The 19,827-nt window shown below is 33.8% G+C and overlaps 1 protein-coding gene across 1 annotated transcript in view; it reads right to left on the bottom strand.

Annotated features, from left to right (window-relative positions):
• The window catches only part of CNTLN (centlein), a 193,965-nt gene that overhangs the window by 27,727 nt on the left and 146,411 nt on the right, over positions 1-19,827 (bottom strand). Inside the window, exons 19-23 of the mRNA XM_018080913.2 lie at positions 9,218-9,382; positions 5,744-5,841; positions 3,961-4,087; positions 2,195-2,332; positions 1,643-1,828 (exon numbers count right to left, since the gene is read on the bottom strand). Of these exons, the coding sequence (XP_017936402.2) occupies positions 1,643-1,828; positions 2,195-2,332; positions 3,961-4,087; positions 5,744-5,841; positions 9,218-9,382 (714 nt within the window). The remainder of the gene's footprint in view (positions 1-1,642; positions 1,829-2,194; positions 2,333-3,960; positions 4,088-5,743; positions 5,842-9,217; positions 9,383-19,827) is intronic.

Genomic DNA, 19,827 nt, shown 5'->3' with positions numbered 1-19,827 from the left:
CTTTTTATCTGGGCAAGGAACTAGGTATTTAGTTTTATTAGCTAAATACTATTATTATTATTATTATTATTATTATTATTATTATTATTATTATTATTATTATTATTTAGAGAGAAATTACATATTAACATTCTTTTCACATGCAGTACAATTGTGTAAGTGCTAATGAATATTCATGGCAACTAACACTGAAGCTGTCATCTTATTCAACAATGAATGAAGTTATCATAATACTTGCTAATGGGTGATTTTGCTCATTACAGTTACTTTTGAGAACAGAATACCTTTCACTTCCCCTTTTTTTAATGTTCTACGAACTTGAGAAAACAGGCAAACATAAAAGGTCTGAGAACTGCCATGTAGAGTGACTTCTTATCAGATGACAACAGAAAGAAGATATAATGCACAAGTATTTAAGTTACTAAATTTCAATCACCAGTTGAAAGTTATTCGTGAAGAGATAACTATATATGCCTTCTTTTTATATGTAGTGCATCAAAATACCATTGTTCTTTACTTTGGATGCTACCACACTTGCCCAAACATATCTGAAAGATGCTCACCTCTACAGAGATCCAAGAAAAGTAGAAGAGTGGATCTATTTCATGGTTTAATAAGTTATAGTCTTGTTTGAAAGTAGGTATATAGTAGATATATGCTAAATTAATAAAATCATAGAATCATAAAATATCCTGAGTTGGCATTGATCAACAATGATCTTCCAGTCCAACTCCTGGCCCTGCACAGGGCCAGTCCCAAGAATCACAGCATGTGCCTCAGAGTTTTGTCCAAACACTTCTTGAACTCTGTCAGGCTTGGTGCGGTGACCACTTCCCTGGGGAGCCTGTTCCAGTGTCCAACCACCCTCTGGGTGAAGAACCTTTTTCCTTATATCTAACCTAAACCTCACCTGACACAACTTCAGGCCATTCCCTCAGATACTATGTATTCAAGACAGATATATACTGAATAGGCTTTATATTTCTTAATTATGTGGTGAATATTTCAGAAAAATAAATAATATTTACATTTCAAATATTAAATTATAAAACACATATTAGTGTATTCAGTGAAACTTTTCACTGATTTATTATGACAAAGTGATCTGTCTGACACCACCAAGACAGTATTGTTGCATGATGCACTATAGCAGTTTGTTAAGTATTTAGCTGAAATAAGGAAATAATATTCTATATACTGTTACTAAAACTGCTTTCAATTTTGCAATATAGAGGCTTCCTTATTCAATATTTCTAAAATAAAAAGTATGTGCATATGGAAAATGATGTACTTCAGACTGATCAACAGATATGAATTATTATATTAAATGTGTCGGGAATTTTTCTGCTGCAGAGTAGTCTGATATAAAACTAAGCACTTTTTCTTGGGAACAAGTATATGGCAGCCATATATATAAAGATAAAAATTATTGAAGTCTTTGTAAATCTGGGAGAGAGACTTTGATTCTTTCTCCGTATTTAGACCAGTTCAGACCTGACACCAGACCACTGCAGGAACTACAACGATTGTTCCCGAACACGGAATGCACCAAAGATTAGCTCTTGTTTAATCTTTTACATTTTTCTTTCAATCAAAATTACCTTAATTTAGGTGAACACTCAAAGAAAATCAAAATTCAAACCTTTACAAATGTCTTGAATTCTTCTACTTTGTCACTTGTGAGCAGCAACTTCTTCTGTACTGTTTCCAAAGCCTCTGCACTCTGTTTAGCCAAGCTGTGTAGTTGATCAGATGTAGCAGTCTCAAGTTCAGTCATAGCACATTCAGTCTCAATGATTTTGCTCTCTAGTTTGGTAAGCTTGAGATCCTGAAATACATCCGCAGAGACACAACAATGCTATGATAAAAGCTGATAAGGAGTTATGGTAGATCACAAATGTATGAACAAACCAACCTCCCACATCATGATTAACATCACAGAATATTCCACTTGCAACACATAAAATGTAATTTAATGGCAAAAAGTAATCTCATTTTCAGTCATTATGTCCATGTTTCAGTATCTAAATTTTAGAGATGTGACTGAATCAGAAGAGAGAAAAAGGTTACTATTATTCTGCTCTTTTCTCCCTTTCTGTATTTAAAAAGTCTAAGCTGATGACGTTGCAACTTTTCATTTGAAAGAAAGGTATGAAAAAGTTCCACAGTGCAGCCATCACAACTCTATTTATACCTTTTTCTCCAACTCATCTTTAGCCTTGTGATACATCTGCTCATACTGAGACTTCTCTTTCGTAGCTACATTAAGTCTTTGTTTCAGTGAGTCAATGGAAGTTTTTTTGCCTGAACAGTCTTCAGCCAGTGCCTTTACCTGAAATAATGAAAGGCCAAGAGCATTGAATCAAGATGTATAACTAAAAAATTAAAATAAAATCGAAACTAAGCCTACCTATATTACATTAACATACTTTCGCTATATAATTTTATTGAAATACTTTTTTCAGAAATTTTACAGTATTTATTAAATCTCTACTGCTGATCCAGTAGAGACCAGTTCGCACACAACCTTTTAACATTAGTTTTGACTTGTATTAAGTCAAAACTTATTGTTTGTTTATATATATTCTATATATATCTGCAGAACTGTTTGTTTATATATATTTTAGAGTTACAGTACTTGCAAAAGGGAGCCATCCACAACTGCTACTCATTTCTTCTGTTAGAGGTAAAAACACAATTCAACCAAGAAAACAACTGTCTACATGTTAATAGTCTGTAGAGCTTCCTAGATAATTATTATCTAATGCAAACACTGATTTGGGGTAAAAAGAAAAAGGCCAGTGCTCCTGATAGTATTAATAGATCATTCATCACTCCTGATAGTATTAATCACAAAGTTTTCCTGACAATATCGAGTAACAGGGAATTTCTTTGATCTTTTGCTGAAGATAACGTAAAATTTATCAAGCTGATTTTCCACCTGGAATAATCAAAATAATGCATGGGATTTGACTCTCTGGAAATGCAGTGCTTAAAATACTCAAAGGAGAGCATTAAAGCGCATCATTCCATTCCAAATCTTTTACCTAAACCCAAAACCACGTATTTCTCTCATGTCATACTTTAGCTTCCTTGCTTACTTATGCTCTCACTTTCTGGCTGTGGTTTTCCTAATAACACCTTATCTTTGGCATGTAAGGTAAGATAGTAGCTCTCTTTAGAGCTGTAAGTGCTATATGACTGCAAGTAGAGATAATGTTTGTGATATTCAGCAAGCACACCCATTCTAGGCAAACACAAGCAAATTAGTAAATTGTTTATTTCTGTTTTGGGATTGCAAGAGATATAACCTCACAGACAAACAAACATCATAATCTTTTTCTGGCATTAAAGACCGAAGTCCAATATATCAGCTGGATAATATAGAAATATGCCAAAGCATATACAAGTTCTCCTATCTTCAATGAAATCATCCTAAAATTGTGCAGGATAAAATAATTTACTATAGAAGTCAAGCATTACCTACACAGATACAATTACATTAAGCTAAGAACTGTGAATCATTCATAACACTTCAGTAGAAAACAGATTAACATATTAAAGCATTTAACTACTATAGCCAGGAGAGATGCATGAACTTCATTAGCATACGTCATGTAAAATCACCCTTGTTTCAGGTCTCCTATATTTTATAAACTTACAGTGCATAAAACTAAATCCCACTACTTACAGCATATTCTTGCAACTGTGTGTTCTGAATACTTTAATATTTAATTACACCCTAATGAAGATACATTAAATCATTCTGGATTCATTCAAGCTATCACCATATACTGATTTCATACAAATCATAGTGGAGGGAATTACACACTTAAATGAACTATATCTTGTTTGCTTAAAGCAATTTATTGATTTAATACGTATAGTGTGTTGAAATAACTTGCATAAATCCACTAGCTTCTGTTTTTCCTAAAACTAGGAATTGCAAGAAAGAAATACCTTTCTCTCAAGACTTTCCAATGTTTCATTTGAGGTTTTCTCATTTTCTTTACTTGCTTTCAGATGAGACTTTAGGTCTTCTATCAAATGTCTTTTCATAGTAAAGTCCCTCTCCAATCGAGAAATTCTACAAGGGAAGAAGTCAGACTCATGACACTCAGAAAATTTTCTTAATATGCAACTAATGCAATAGACAAACTATTATTCCTGTAGCTTTAAAATACTGTTTCAAACAATTGCTGATGCAATTCTTGCAATTTCCCCCATTCTCAACTACTAAACCCAGTTTCAAACTCTTATTAAACAGACCTATTTCTAAATATGCAATATATTTGTGATTTGCTTTTTGCTTGCTGAACTGAAATCACAGTAATTCTTAAACTATTATCAAAAAAGACAAAAGAAACCTGCTGAGCATGCAAAACTTAATAATTAAATTCCTTTGATGTCTCAAGCAATCATTCAGACACTATTTTGTATAAAATTATTTTCAAAAGAAAGTGAAATGGGGAACTCTCCTTTCATCCAACTAATATACAGAAATAGATGAAAAATCTCTATCCCTATATGTCAGATGAGATAAAATGCAAAACCTAGAAATAACATCAGCATTTGTCAGAAAATTCTCTGATAAATAAAAAAGAAAGCCTCACGTACCACAAACTAATCTGTTCAATGAGAATGCCTTATACAGTACTTCCATGATCATGATACAAATTAATATTGTAAATATAAATATAATCAATACCTGAATATGTTCAGACATCTGGATTTTTTTCTAATGAAAGCAAAAGGATTGATGGTAATATGTTCAGGAATACAACATAGTTAATACAATGTCAATACCATATTAAAAAAACACCCAGGAAAACAGTGCACCTAAAATTTTCTTCAATCTGTTTCACTCTAATACTAATAATGTTATTTTGGTGACTATATATTACAGCTTACGAAAAAACAGTATCTGTCTTTTCAAGAAACCATGACATCCAATAAGTATTTTGAATTTAAAATCTTATGGTGGAAAAATTCATTTTCATTTTGAAACAGAAAATAAACAATGTACACAATATAACCACTTTAAGCACTATCTATTTTTCACATGAACTAATTTCAGAGAAGTAAACCGCATTCTTTCTACAATTAAAAAAATTAGAATTGTTAGAGGAGTTAAATTCTGGACAGACAAAAAATTCACAGATACATAAATAGCTTTTTTATACTTTTTATAGTAATATCATTGAATAACAGATTTATATCAGTTAAGGTAGGTAGAATAAAAATCTCAGTTGCATACTTGACAATTAGTGATTTTAAAAATGAGTAGTAAACCTTAATAATTTCAAATAGAAACAAATACAACTGTCTTTTTGAACTTTTTTAATGAAGATAAGAGTAGCTATTTAATCTTATTTAAGCATCTGAACCTTGACATGTCTCTTAGCCCCTAGGCAAAGAATTACTGAATTTGAAAGACTGTGTTTAACAGTGCTGAGGAATTCATTTTGACTTACATCAAGGATAAAAAGTCTACTCTAGAGTCTGAGTTTTGATTTAAGTTATTCTTACCGCAATACAGATACTGTAGTTAGTTAGTCTCTTATCAGTTTACAGATCTAGCATGTACTGCTGCAGTTTCTAAAAAAACCCCTGTACTAGTCTGCAAGACTGCAATAAAAAGAATACAACAGTCTCTTAGAAATCTAAGAATGCTAAACATTGTAGCAATTTTACAGCTGTCACTGGGTGGCACCAAACACAATGGATAGAAAAGTGACCATACTTTGCTTGTAGTTCCCGAATCCGTTCTTCTTTTTCCTGAACTTCGTTTTTTAGGGACTTAATGGTGGTCGATTGCTTAGTGATTTCATTATTCGAATTCTGTATTGAAAAATATTAAAATATAAATAAAGTAGACTGAATATGGTCGCAGTCAACAAGAAATTTGGAAATAATGAGCCGAGTAAACTTTCATGTATTTTATGAAAGTTCTTAGAAATTAACTGGTGCAGAAGGAGCATTCTTACTTTCTAGAAACACTTAAGTAGAAGCACATTCCTTGGAAAATATGATAAAAAATGAGTACTTTTCCATTGTTCTAATCATGTATGATTAATGTATGTTCCCCACGGCACCTGCAAGCCCAGTGCACCTATAACGACTGTATTTTCTCTTGGATGACATAGATGAAAAGGTAACAGAAAAGAAAACTGGATCTTTATTTGAACTACCTCTTTGAATGGTATAGTTCTACAGCACAAGGGGCCTACATCTACATAGCAAGAATGTCCAATAATTCCTTTCCTGTGCTTTTACAAATACAAGACAACCTACAAGAGTGGTTGTTTTTTTGTCACTTGAAATTCAAAGCACAAGACAGAGACATTTCCATTTGCCTGTACTAACACAAATTCTACATTTCAGTAACAAGCAGGTATGATCCTAATATTCAGGCATATGTAATTCCAGTGAAGGAGAACTATACAGTTGTTGGCCATTCCTCATTGCATACAGTAATAAGAAAAAAAGTGCCTCAATTGCTCCATGCAAACACACATGTCATCTACCCAAGATTTAAATACAGAATAAAAGAATCAGTGTACAGATATAAAAATATGAAATTTAACTAAGTAGCCATCTTAGCAATCTGAGTATTTGCATTGAATGCCGTTGCTGAAAATGGCACATCAAACACATCGCATAGAGAGATTTCAGAACTCCAAAAAGTGTTGTCAAAAGATACATACACGTTAAGTATAAGCACAACATATATGTGTGCATCTATGCATACAGGTTCAGAAGCTGTACAACAGCTTTTTATTCACTATGTATAAACAACAAGCAAACAGATCAGATGCTGTAAACAAAGATACTTCAGGAGAATTTCTCTGCTCAGTGCAGACTGGTAATGCCTATTAACATTAATGGGAGTATTGTACATAACTCTGTGCCTCTCAAGGGGAGTACATATTCTTGTGTGCATTGTTAGATGTAAAATATTGTTCTTAATAACTTGTCTAGTCTATTTAGTATTATTATAATGTGAGGTATAACCAGATAATTGTTAAAATGATGCATGCCAGCAAAATATTCCTGAGTTTCCTGAGACCTGTTTGTGGAGGTTGAGCTTCATTACCGTAGAGCACAGCACCCTGTTACACAGTTACACACAAGATGCGAACTTGAACACTTAGGTGGGCCTCTGCACATGCTCAAAGGCAGAGACATATGACTGTGGTATTTCGCTTTCAAACTCACCACCCACACTTAAAACATTTATTTCTATTGGCAAAGATACCAGGAGCCATTACATACAACATAAGCACTGCAAAGATAGCTCTGAGGAAAAAAACCTAAACAACAAAACCAGGTACTTTGATATTTTGAGCTATAAGGAAAGCTTTTGCTGCTTACACATTCAGACATTTCAGAGAATAACTTTGTATCTCCTTTTTAAGTAAGATAGATAGTCTGGAACAATAGTTTTATTCCAGACAAACAACTTTTGCCAAATTCTTCTCTAAAAAATGACTTGTAGAGCTTAAATTAGCCTTAAATAAAGTTAGGAATTTTAGATACTTGATTTAAGCAGCTCTTGAGGCCCTTACAGTCAAAACTCTCATCCGATTCAGAAAGCAGCGAATTTACTCTATTACTCAGCATTTGGGGGTCACAGACTATTTTCACCCTAAATACCATTTTGCATATATGGCATATTGTTTTATCAAAAATCATAGAATCACAGAATAGTCTGAGTTGGAAAGGACCCACAGGGATCGCCATGTCCAACTCTTAAGTGAATGTATGGGTGTAATATATTTTGAAAAAGGAATTAAAAGTCATGCTAGTATTTTGACATCAGATTTATTGATGCTTGCTAAACGTTTCCTTTCCTACAGAAACGAAAAAGCCTTGTATTTTTCAGCTATTTATTTTGCTGTTCAAATGTAGCAGACAAATAAAGTAGGCTTCTAGCATGGGTGTTACTCTCAAACTGTTAAAAAAAATAAATCCCCCTTTTTTTATTTTTCTTACTTGCATAGAACAATTGACTATTAGGTTTCTGGATAATGAAGATACTTATCTGAAAGGTACAGCCCTAATTAACAGAAATTACCACTCACCAGCAACAGAAGCAGATTAGTCAATCCTAAATGTAAAAACAATAGTCAAGAAGTCAGTGTGTATGGTTTCAAGATCTCTTTCTCATAATTAGAGCAGGTGAATTTATGTGCCTTTGCATGGCTACTCCCTGCTGGCCTCATGTCTTTATCAATGTGACCTACCTTTACTAATCCTTGAATTCAGACGTTATGCATCCAGTGTGGCATAGCCAAGATCTGTAATACCATGACTGCCATCAAGAGCTTAGAGGTCTGAGCATTACCAACATTTGTGCATTAGCACAGCTAATCCAGTATTTAGGGCCAGCGATGTTGCCCATGTAACATGGCCTTTTCTTCTACCTGATCCCTTGGCAGACGTCTTGCTACCCTGCCCTTTCTTCTAGCAGCAAGAAACTGTACTATTTTGACCTTTTCTCTTTCCTCTACTATTTAACAGAAAATGATAGGAAAAAACAACTTTAGGACGTTCTGTTGCACATATATTTCCTCCAGTGAGAAGAGGAAAAGAATTAATATGTTTGAGCCAGGCCACCTGCTGAGAAAGCTTTCAGAAAAACACAGTCCAGTATCTACACCATTCACATGTAACAGAATCACAGGAGACTGAAAAATTATATAATGAATAAATTAGTATTTTCCTACCAGATAATCTACAAAAATACAAATTTAAAACAATAACTGTTTCTTTGAAGACAAAACCAACAGTGACATATAGGTAGCATAACACTGTAACATAAGCTGCCCCATCAGCTCAAATTCTTTGCTCCCCCTTCACAGATAGCTATTGCTTTTCTCTTTGTTAAAGGAAGAAAGGAATCAACACAATACTCACTGAACTAATTCCACAGCACCTTACAAACAGATGTATTTAATTATTGTGTGAAAACCCAGCAAGATGCCCTGTCTTGCCTATTTGATCTGCAAAAATTATTTTAATTGTAACTTTTAGTTCTCCTGCTTATGAGTACATTTCTGCTTACCATCAAAGGCAGTCTAATACCTCAGTTGCTAATCACTGGCTAAGATATATAAATGATAGGCACATGTGAGTATAAGTATGTCTGCTTGACCCAGTTATGAACTACTGTTCATATAAATTATCCTCAGTGCTAGATAATATGTTCTGTCACCTTTAGTTTGTACTGCAGCTGTTTCATCTCTAAATCAATGTTCTTTGAAGGAGCTGGTGTGGCTTTACTCTTGCCAGCAGTTTGAGACAGGTGTTCTCTCAACTTTAATTTTCCTTGTAAGTCTTCCTTCTCCTGTTGCCACTTGGCCAGGTTGGAGGTCAACATCTGTTTTACAAACAGAAAAAACAATCACAGTTTCATCCTAAAAATATTTCTGCTTGATCATATGAGATACTTCTCCAGTCCAAAATTCAAGAGGAATGAAACAGTATATATTGTCTGTAATTATATTGCATAATTGTTGGTTGAATTCTCTAGTACAGGCAAAGATCAAACTGAGCAGGAAAAAGAAGTTTTTTAAAAGGCAAAATAATTCAATTTTGACCGAATGTATTTACTGGTTTTACCATGACAAGCAAAAATCATCATTAAAAAAACCTGTAACAGTGGTTACTGGTGAAACCTGTTTACCTAGAGGCTCTCTGGCATTCAGCAATTATTTCTACACAGAACATGAAGAAATACTAAGTTGTCTCAGACATCAGTGCATATTAAAAGTGGTTAAATGTCAAATCCATTTTAATGGTGACCACTGTAAGCTCACCTGAATTGCTGTGTTGACAACTGCTATAAAACATACACCCTTCTCTTGGCTTTTGTTTTGATATTTGTAGGGCTTGTAGAGGTTAAAGCAAAGTGTACCAGCTGCACTAAATATCTTCTGGTTGGCTGGTCTTTACTCGTGTGTTATTTCATCCCTTTCACATACATGCACCACAGCCAGAGAACCACATACTCCATAACCTTGACTCTAGGGCTGAAGTACTTAAGTGCTAAAAGACAAGCTGGAGCAGGACAGGATAACAGATGTTAGTTGTTTATTCCACTGGGTAGGTCTTACCACCCTATACTGCAGCCAAAATGCTTCTCATTTAGCAACATAAATGCTAAGTCCAATTAGCAGACAAGCCTTGTTAGGGATTTAGTTCAAATAAATATCATGAAAACAAACTCTCAGTCTTGTTGCACTTGATTGACAACCAACAAGATTTATTCAATCTTTGTACCAATATATTTCATGGAACCCCTTACAGAGCTAATGTTTTAAGTAATTGTTTAATTTAAATAATGTCAAATGTTGTTCTGCAAAAAGGGAACTGAAATAATCTCCATGCTAGTGGTTAGCCTTCACAAAACTGTTCAGTGGGAAGCCAACAGTGGCTCAAGAACTCTCTGCTCCTTAGAAGTAACTACAGTACTATCTTATTATTCCAAGGAAGACTATAAAACAGTAATTTAACATAAGGAACAATTGTACAAAATGAAAACCCTTCTGTTGTGAAGAATTCTGATCAGAAATCAGAGAAGATATGACAGCCTGAAATGACTAAACGTGTGTTTGATTATATGCTGGTACAAAAAAAAGAAAAGGTTGAAAGAAAGTTAAAAATAGTATTCTCTTTCCAAGTAGCTTACTATTTAACTAAAAAATTAGATCTTATACTGTTTAACGGTATTAGAAAAAAATTATTAATGTATATGTATTTATATATGCAACACTCCCTGATAACGCTGAATAACCTGATAACCTGATAACTCCCTGATAACCTGAAGATCACATATATCCAAATAAAAGAAAAATTACTTATAGTCATATTTATTCCTATTAAGAATGACAAGAGAATGCTCGTAGATTTTGCATTAGCTTAAAAAAATACCATGGGTATGAGAAACTGCATTCTGTATTTAAAGTTAAAACTCTTAACAGTATTTCTTCCGCATTCATTAAGCAAACTTATTAAAGTCACTGGGCATTTTACATATGTATCTGAGGTAAACATTGTTCTTAGTAAAGGGGTTAATCTTGCCATTCCCTTCTGTGTCTGCTGTCATTATTGAAAAAGAAATAGATAGTGTCAATGTATTTCTGAATTGACTATTCCTCAATATGATATACTATTCCCATAATTAATACATTCTCAGATTAAAAGACAAAATGAAGGCTACTTCAATAAGCACAGCCGGTAGTAGTACAGAAAGACATAGTATAGAAAAATATAAGGATTATGTTAATTTGTCAAGTATAACCAATATTTCTACATGCAGAATTTCATGATTCAGTGTCTCTATAATAAATTATTCATAAAAAGAAAAGCAAGAAGAAAAAAACATAGCTAGATCAATATCTCTGTTTAAAACTAGAAATGCCCCCATATCTGCCCAAGAGAGCTTGTGACTCTCAGAAGTTTCTTAGGCTACTGCTGCTGCAAATATGCATCAGTTCTAAAATGTCCTGATTGCACTGGCCACATTCTCAAAAATTATAGCAAATATATTGAAAAAAGATAAGGCCTTCATGGGACGAGTGCTAAAGAGGACAGCTGGTTGTAGAATTTATTTACAGATGTAGAAAAAAAGAATTTAAAATAAGAATCTACATAAATTCAGAAACAGTATCAGAATGACAGGGGTGAAATGAAAGTAACACATGTACACGGCAAACACCCTCAGCTTGCAAAAGCAGGCAAACATGCAATTGCAATCAGAGATATCAAAGAGGTTGTCTCAATACATCTGTTGACAATGTAAATATGCTACAGCACTGCTAATTCTATTCCATTACTCTTCTATTCACAATATATTGAACGGCTATGTGAAAATCCTATATCAATCTATGTGCAACATGAAAAACAGCCCCCATGCCCTAGGAAAATATTTATGCCTAAAAGATATTCCTTGCATTTACTTACTTAAGAAGCAAGTTCATTACCCTGCTGTTCCTCACCACTTGCTACATTTTAGGTCAAGCCTTTTGTTATTTTTTCTTTTTTAGACACAGTGGAAGTTTTGTGTGTGTGCTACCATGCATGCAAATCCTGAGTGACAGAGTAAAAAGAATTTACTCCAGGGGAAGAGGTCACCCGGATGAAAGGCAGAATCTTAAACACCAGCTAGACCAGATGTTGATAAAGGCAGGCTACTGCTGTTCCTCTACAATGTAGAGGCCTTTGTCTGCTGCACCTCCTCCAGAGTATTTTGGCTTAACAGATGTTTATAGGTTCAATATTTTAACATCCATCTATCTTAATCTCCTTGCTCCTGGTATACCCACGACACTCTGTTCTGCTGTTCACAAAGGAATAAGTGATGAAATCTCAGTTTCTATGTACTCAGTGTAACACTTCCACTGACTCAGCAAGGCTTTTCACCATAAATGCTCTCTCAGAAAGACAGCTATGTGGAAGGCCAAATGGATTAACATAGGAAGTTCCTGGAATGGCCTATTGCTCCTTGGCATCACAACCACCCTGTGAGGGCCTTTGAACTCAGTTTACAGCAGTCACCCTCCTGCTGCAACTGGCATGTATGAAAATAACATTTCTGTTAGTAGTGGCTGACTGCACTGCCACTGTTGTAACACAATCCCATGCATTTATATTTGCAAAATATATCATATAGAAAACATTTCTAAGCAAAATTATAAAACAGGATGTAAATCAGGTATTCTTGAAACCCTTTTTAAGCAATGACATAAACTTGCTTTACTACCAATTTTGTAATCCAAATATAGCTAATATACTCAGATGTGTAAAAATCCTATTTGCTACAAAGCTTCCCATTCTAAAATCCTGGCACAAGAAAATATTGCAAGAACTGTAAGAAAACTGAGGTTAACACACTCCTCTTCTCCAAGACCTCTTGTTACAGTAGGCAATAAAATACATTTGCTATATGCATAGATCCTATATCAGGTTCTATATTAAGATTTAACACTTTCTATGAAAGGTTTACAGAGAAGTCTGTTTTCTCACAGTTTTAGCTTGATCGTGAAAAACAACAAAATAAGAAGTACTTGTTGTATACATAAAACAAGAAAGAACTTTTCAAATCATACTTGGAGGCACAGAGTTAGGTATTTATGACTTTACCCACTCTATTAAATGTTACTATAACATAACGATGAACATATTTACAATATCCAAGACAAATTTATTATGTCAACCCCATTAAATTTGGTCTTTTTTTGTTCCCTTGAATCAAAACTTTCGTCTGCCTGACGAAAAAAAAAAGCTAAAATTAATAAAGATGGTATGTAGCTGAAAATATGAAAAGATATATACCAGACTAAAAAGCTAACTGTGCTGCATACTTAATGTGATCATATGGAGAAAAGGCAAATAAGTCCAAATCCTCAATCAAAGTTCTTCTCATGCAAGTGCTGTAAGTGGTTGATTACTTAGTATTCTAGACATGAAGACAAAATATCAAACAGAAGTCTTTGGTGATTTAATATCCTAACCCTAAACTGAAACAAAGACAACCCCCAAGCACGACAAACTTCTAAAATGTGGAACATGTTTGTCATCTACTCTCCTGAAATTTTAGTAAAATCTACCAAACCACTTAGTTGTAACTTTTTTTCAGCAAAACACAGTTATCAGCAGCTGACTATGTCACAAAATGTCAAATAAATGACTATGTCACAAAATGAAGGTAATATAGAGGACTTTTTGCCAGTGCTTTAGCTAGTTGTTAGACTTCAGTAGCCTTTAGAGACCATTAAGTACCCTTTGGCTAATTGGCCAATGGTAGATTAATCCTCTTTTTATTCTAGCAGCACTATTTTAACACCCTTTGCACTCAGTCAGTGTACTATCTGAATGACAAAATAATATTGTGCATGAATAATAAGCAGAAAAGTTAAATTAACATTTCATGTTTCACATGCCATACCTATGTGTCAGAGAAAAGAACTCTCTTTAAAAGCCACTGACATTCAACTTTTTTAAACAATCTGGTGTTGACATCTTACTGAAGTGAATCTTCCTAATTATTGCTAATAGCCTATCAAGGAAAAAAAAACCCTTTCCTTGAAGTGCAGTTGTCTGATATAGATGAACACAGCTCCAAAGTGCATAGTAAAGACAGGCATGACACTTGAGGTGTGCTACATTATTATGAGGTCATACTAAATATGGTTTGCAATGAACAAAGCAGCTTTTAAGGATGTATAACATAGTGAAAATGTCAATCTCTCATGAAGTGTTTAAATTAGTTCCCAGAAGAGAAATACAGACATCAGCCTGTAGATAAGAGTATTTTACTAAAGAAAAACATTTGTCCTATTGATAATGGTAACAGAATTGCAGTTCATCTGCTTTATAAAAGCAATGTTTACATTGCTGTTATCTACAGAATTGCCCTTTCACACATACAAATTATAAATTCAGCTATTATTGGGAAAACAGTTGTAATCACTAACAAAAACTCCTGTCAAAGACTCTGAGTGTCTTCTTAACCATGTGCTAGTACTGATCAATCATTTATAAATGGTTATTTACTGTACAGCACTTCATAAACAAGGGCTTTACTTGTAATTTTAATTCAGCTATTTTATAGTTAACTTACAGCTAAATTTATTCTACAACATATAAAAGCCTAGCATTGCAACATCTGGCTATGGCAATTTATGAAATAATAAAAAAAGAAAATGCATAAAATCAGTCCAGATAGATACTTTTGTCTTTCTCTTTTTATAATATATATATATACACATATATATATATATATATATATATATATATATTGATTGATCATCATCATCACAAAGATAAAGACCAGAATACATAAATCTACTCTAGAGAAATACACAACACTCATGTATGAAGGAATTTGAGTAATATATTCGGGGCCCAATTCTCCAAGAAATCATCTGCTCCTCTAAACAACAGACAAGTCTGAGTGCAGAACCGTGCATTGTGCAACCAGTGATCTTTCAAATAAATTATGGAAAATAAGAAAAAACTTAATAATAATAATATAAGTAACAGTTTTTAAGACTATGAAAATGCTTCTGAAACATGTCATCTGTACAATGATTACACCAATTCAAAGGTAAAGGTTCTAACCTTCAGCATTCTATTTTAGCCTTCATTTTCTATCACTTTCATTTCGTGTCATGTTTCTGTACAAGTAAACATTGCTGTATCCCATGCCTAATTTCTGTATATATTAACACTAGGTTGCTTTCATACTAAAGCAGATGCAGCACTCCATCTCTCCTTGCAAATTTCAAAGGAATATAAAGACTATTAACTATTTATTTAACATTACTTATGTAACTAGTTTCATTATGATCAATTATATGATCACAACTATGTGATTTAATTTTTGTAGTGACAGAGTTTCCAATATGGAGACGCAAACTGCCAGAATATACTGATGTGCATTACGTTGCCTCCAAGGCCTTAACGTTTCCAGATAAAAATTACAGAACTTTAAAAATTATTTCTTAAAAATAAAAATATTCAGTATTACACTATATTGTACTATATGTTACATATTTAGTTTAGATTATTTGAAGCATTAATATCTACCAGGCCCAACACAGTACATGAAAATGTTTTACTACAAATAAATTAAAAATGACAATATAACCAGAGATGTTTCACAACACTTTGCCCCATCTGAAAATATCTCAACATTATAGCAAGCCAGTTGTGAAGATATGGCTTAAGTCCAAACCCAATTTTTTCATGTACCCACCATTGCTATTTAAATGAATACTAGTTAAGTTGGGTATTCCAATACCTCACGTGCCTGTGCACATTAACTATTGCTATATACAAGCAAAGACTTCCAGCTGATGCAAACATTTACCTCAAGATTTCCATGGCTTTGTACTTACTAGGGAATTTTCAATACAAGACATGGAATCCATGTGATCTTTTGTTGTTAGGACCAGGTTTTACTGCACAATCTTCTTCAGGACTACACAGTATTTATCAGGTTTTCGTCAAACACAAGAGTTGGGGCAAACTCAAAAAGCTAGAAATTTGAATTTTTCATCTAGGGTCAGGGATAGTGCTTGCCATATTCCCCCTGCTTAATCTTAACACATCTAAGCACTGCAAATGAACTACTTGCATGAGAGCCAGTCAGGGAATTCCACAATCCCTACAACTCATTACGAATTTAACAGCAGCAATACTAAGTATTCATATGTTTCAGATAACACATACAAATATGCTGCACTAAAACTCATTGGGGGAAAAAATTAATAATGCTTCCATCTGTTTTCTGTATAACTCACATAAAATAGAGAGAAACCGAAATGAAAATGCTATTTTAAATACTGTTTTTAAACTTTCTTTGATTTACCCAGTTAGTTCCAAAGCATACAGCTCTATAGCTTTAAAAATTAAAGTTATTTTTAAGAGAATATATAAGCAAAAAAAGAAACAAAACAGCTGAAAAAATGGTGAAATGTTAATTTAACCTCTCCTCATTTCCATCTGTTTTAGAGTGAACCATTTTCAACTGAAATATTCCTGCTTCTCAAATATAAGTGGGCAGGAAATCTGTGCTTGTAGGGAAAGCTGTTCCATCTCCCATACTCCTCTTTATATATCATTTTCCTTTTTTTTAAATCTAATATTTTCAATTGTTAAAGAGCATTCTCTTCCATTTTATGTTGAGGAAGTGATAGAACTGTTTTAAGATAAAAATTACTAAAATGTAGGTTATAGTTATTGTTAGAAGTTGGTTGCAATATTCAAGGAACAAAATTTGTACAGATAGCTCTATGCTTAATTTTATACAATTATTTAAGAATTTCACCTGTAACCGCTTCAAATATCAACAGAAGATAAAAAAATGTCCTCAGAAGGTTGTTTGGTTTTTTGTTTTTTGTTTTCTTAATGTAGACAGCTGTGTAAAAGCAAAACATTTTAAATATGAACTGTATTAACACAGGTAATGGTAAAGGTCTATGTTGTCATAGAGCAGGAGAAATATAGAAATAAACAACAAAGAGTTGGGAAAAAAGTGTTAAGCACCTGGAATTTTCCCAGTCATACAAAAGTGACATTATACAAATATTTATTTATTATTTACATTTTTATGTAAGAAAATAAAAACATACTGCTAGCCACTTCTGAGAAGTATGAGAAAGCTGATGACAGACATTGCGGGGAGGATGCAAAGACAGGAATATTTTTCAAAACAATGAATTGCATTTAAAAATTACCACTACAATGTTCTGCATATAAATTAAGGTGGTAATTCATCCCTGGATTCCTGTAAATGAACCCCAAAAGTCTTATCTTTAATTTGTAATTCATGTTATCATTGGAACTCTTGCTAAAATTACAGGCATAAAGGAACAGTTTTGGGTAAAATACCCCTTGCATTACTTATTAAATACCTGAAGAGATCATCACAAGAAAAAGCCATGTTTTCAGTCTAATGTATAAAGTGAAATATACTTTCCCTTTATCATTATGATCATCAATACTATGACTCACTTGGGCAATTAATTATTTTCACATACATGAACAGTTTGTGGACAACACTGTATTTGCACCTAATCCCTGTAATTCTACATCCCAGCTTGAACCAGACCGAGAGCTGCTGTCCCTTAGCATTTCCCTCATTCTCTTCTGCTTGCTTCACCAAGATAAGAGCATAGACAAAATCATACCTTTCTCTTTGGTGTACATAATACTCTAAACACCACAGAACCACATTTGAATCTGCAAATGAACTGAAAACTGTGGACAGTTTGGCCACCAAAAAGTAAATCCTTTTCCAGTGCCTGTGAATCTTGTGAGACTTGTTATAGCTAGTCATAGTCGTACACTACTGAGAAAAGAACTGAAGCTCTTGGCACATTAGGCATCAAAGATAGCATGGAGTGATGCAAAATAAATCTGAACATGACACAAGCTACAGGAACAGTCCATGATTACCTTATTAATTCCCAATTAAGCTTTAGGAGAGCAAATCAGATTGCGCAAAACATCAGCAAGAAAGCACATTCTTCTACCTCCTCTAGCAGCAACTGAGTCCATGAGGTTCAGGCACTTTAGGCAAATGAATATGGTGTCAAATCTAAAAAACTCCTCCCATTATGTTACAGAGACAGTACATCGGTAGGGATGCCATAGAATCCTGTAAAACAGCACTCAGCTGCAACAATGCGGGGGGGGGGTGTGTCTAAGGCACATTAAAATTAGAGCAATCCCAAGGAGGGAATGCTGTAGAGAAATTTTTTTAAAAAGGAATCTCAGGTGTAGTTCCCTGTCTCAGAAGTAGTCTTAGTTGTAAAACTTCTCTACTGTTGTTGAAGATGCCTTAGCTCTTGACTCCTATTCGTTTATGCCTAGATAGAAAGACAAAAAAAAAAAGCTACAAAGATATCTTAGTGTGCAATAGGTAAGAAAATAGCGTCTAACAGGAAACCGGTGCTTTGCAGAAGACATAACAGTTCTGAACTGGTGAAGGTGAAGATTCCTCTTCCGAAATCCAGAGGAGTTCAGAAGAACTCTAGCATATGTTTATTTCTGACATTGTTCCCTGAAGGACAAGATGTGGGAACTATTGTTACGGTTCTGCTTTCTGATCATTGATAAACCATACTAGAAAGCAAGTAGTAACAAGCTGCATGGAGGAAAAGGCGAACTTTGTGTCCAAGGAGTAGAAATTTCCAAGGACTAGCTGCTAGCTCCATGGTTCAAACTCTTCAGTATTAAGATATGTTAGTTATTTACAAAAAAAAAAGGTTTTCATTAGAGAATAAATAGACAATTCCTGAATACTTTGGTGTAACTGCAGAGAAGATTCTCCTGGCAGCCTTCTGCAGTTCTTTAGTGCCCTCAGAGAGAAAATTTGTCTTATACATATATACATATGGTCTTTCCTGAAAAATGAAATCCATTCTCCTTAAGGGATACAGAAGCACCAATTGACCACTAGCTGTTTTAAATAATCTTTTATGCCTGGGGAGGTGGGTATTGCACTCCTTCAGTCTTTACCATTAATCTGTTATTTTATGTATTTCATTAATTATAGACATTCAATCTTTTCTCATAGTTAGTATGTTCAAAACTTACTAAAATTCTTGTTCCTTTCTTCCAATATGTTTATTTTGTATGTGGTTTCCAAACCAAGATACAATATTGCACAGAGTGCCTTGACACTGCTAAGTAGTACAACAAATGTCCTCTTTAATAAATAATGCCTGACAAGCTATGGTTCTGCTATGAAGAACAGTAGTTTGACAAGCTGGTGGCCTTCATGCTATGAAGTTCCATCATCATGTTCCTAACAACAGTATTTGTTCAGCCTGTGGATCTTTGCAAAATAAACACACGTATCCACAAAAAACCAAGGAAACAAAAGAAAAACTAACCAAACAAAAAAGTCACAACTCAACCTGAAATCCAACGAACTAAAATATTGATTTTTTTCCACACCTTACTGAGTTTGCATCTCGCATATGTTAACCTTGTAATGGGAGAGATAACATGTAAAAATAAATGCATCATGTATGCAAATATTTTTTCATGACCAACAACAAGTTTTCTCCCCCAGGTTTTCCGTATTTTTATGTACAAACATTGGAAAAACCTCTGAAAAAGTAGAGAGCAAGAACATTTCAGTGGTCATTCACTAGTGATTTTGCAATTAAATCTTGATTTTGTCTTGTGGGATTCAAACTAAAGAAATTATCTTAGAGAAACAAAAGAAAATCCTTGTTATATTTGGAAAAAAATCCCAAGACTTCCAAACTCAAAACTATCACTTCAATAAAACCTGTTTCTTCTTAC

The sequence above is a fragment of the Manacus vitellinus genome, unplaced genomic scaffold (assembly GCF_001715985.3).
Source record: "Manacus vitellinus isolate BGI_N305 unplaced genomic scaffold, ASM171598v3 scaffold_50_pilon, whole genome shotgun sequence".
Taxonomy (NCBI): domain Eukaryota; kingdom Metazoa; phylum Chordata; class Aves; order Passeriformes; family Pipridae; genus Manacus; species Manacus vitellinus.
The sequence above is the reverse complement of the archived record's forward strand: the minus strand, read 5'-3'. Positions and strand labels throughout refer to the sequence as shown.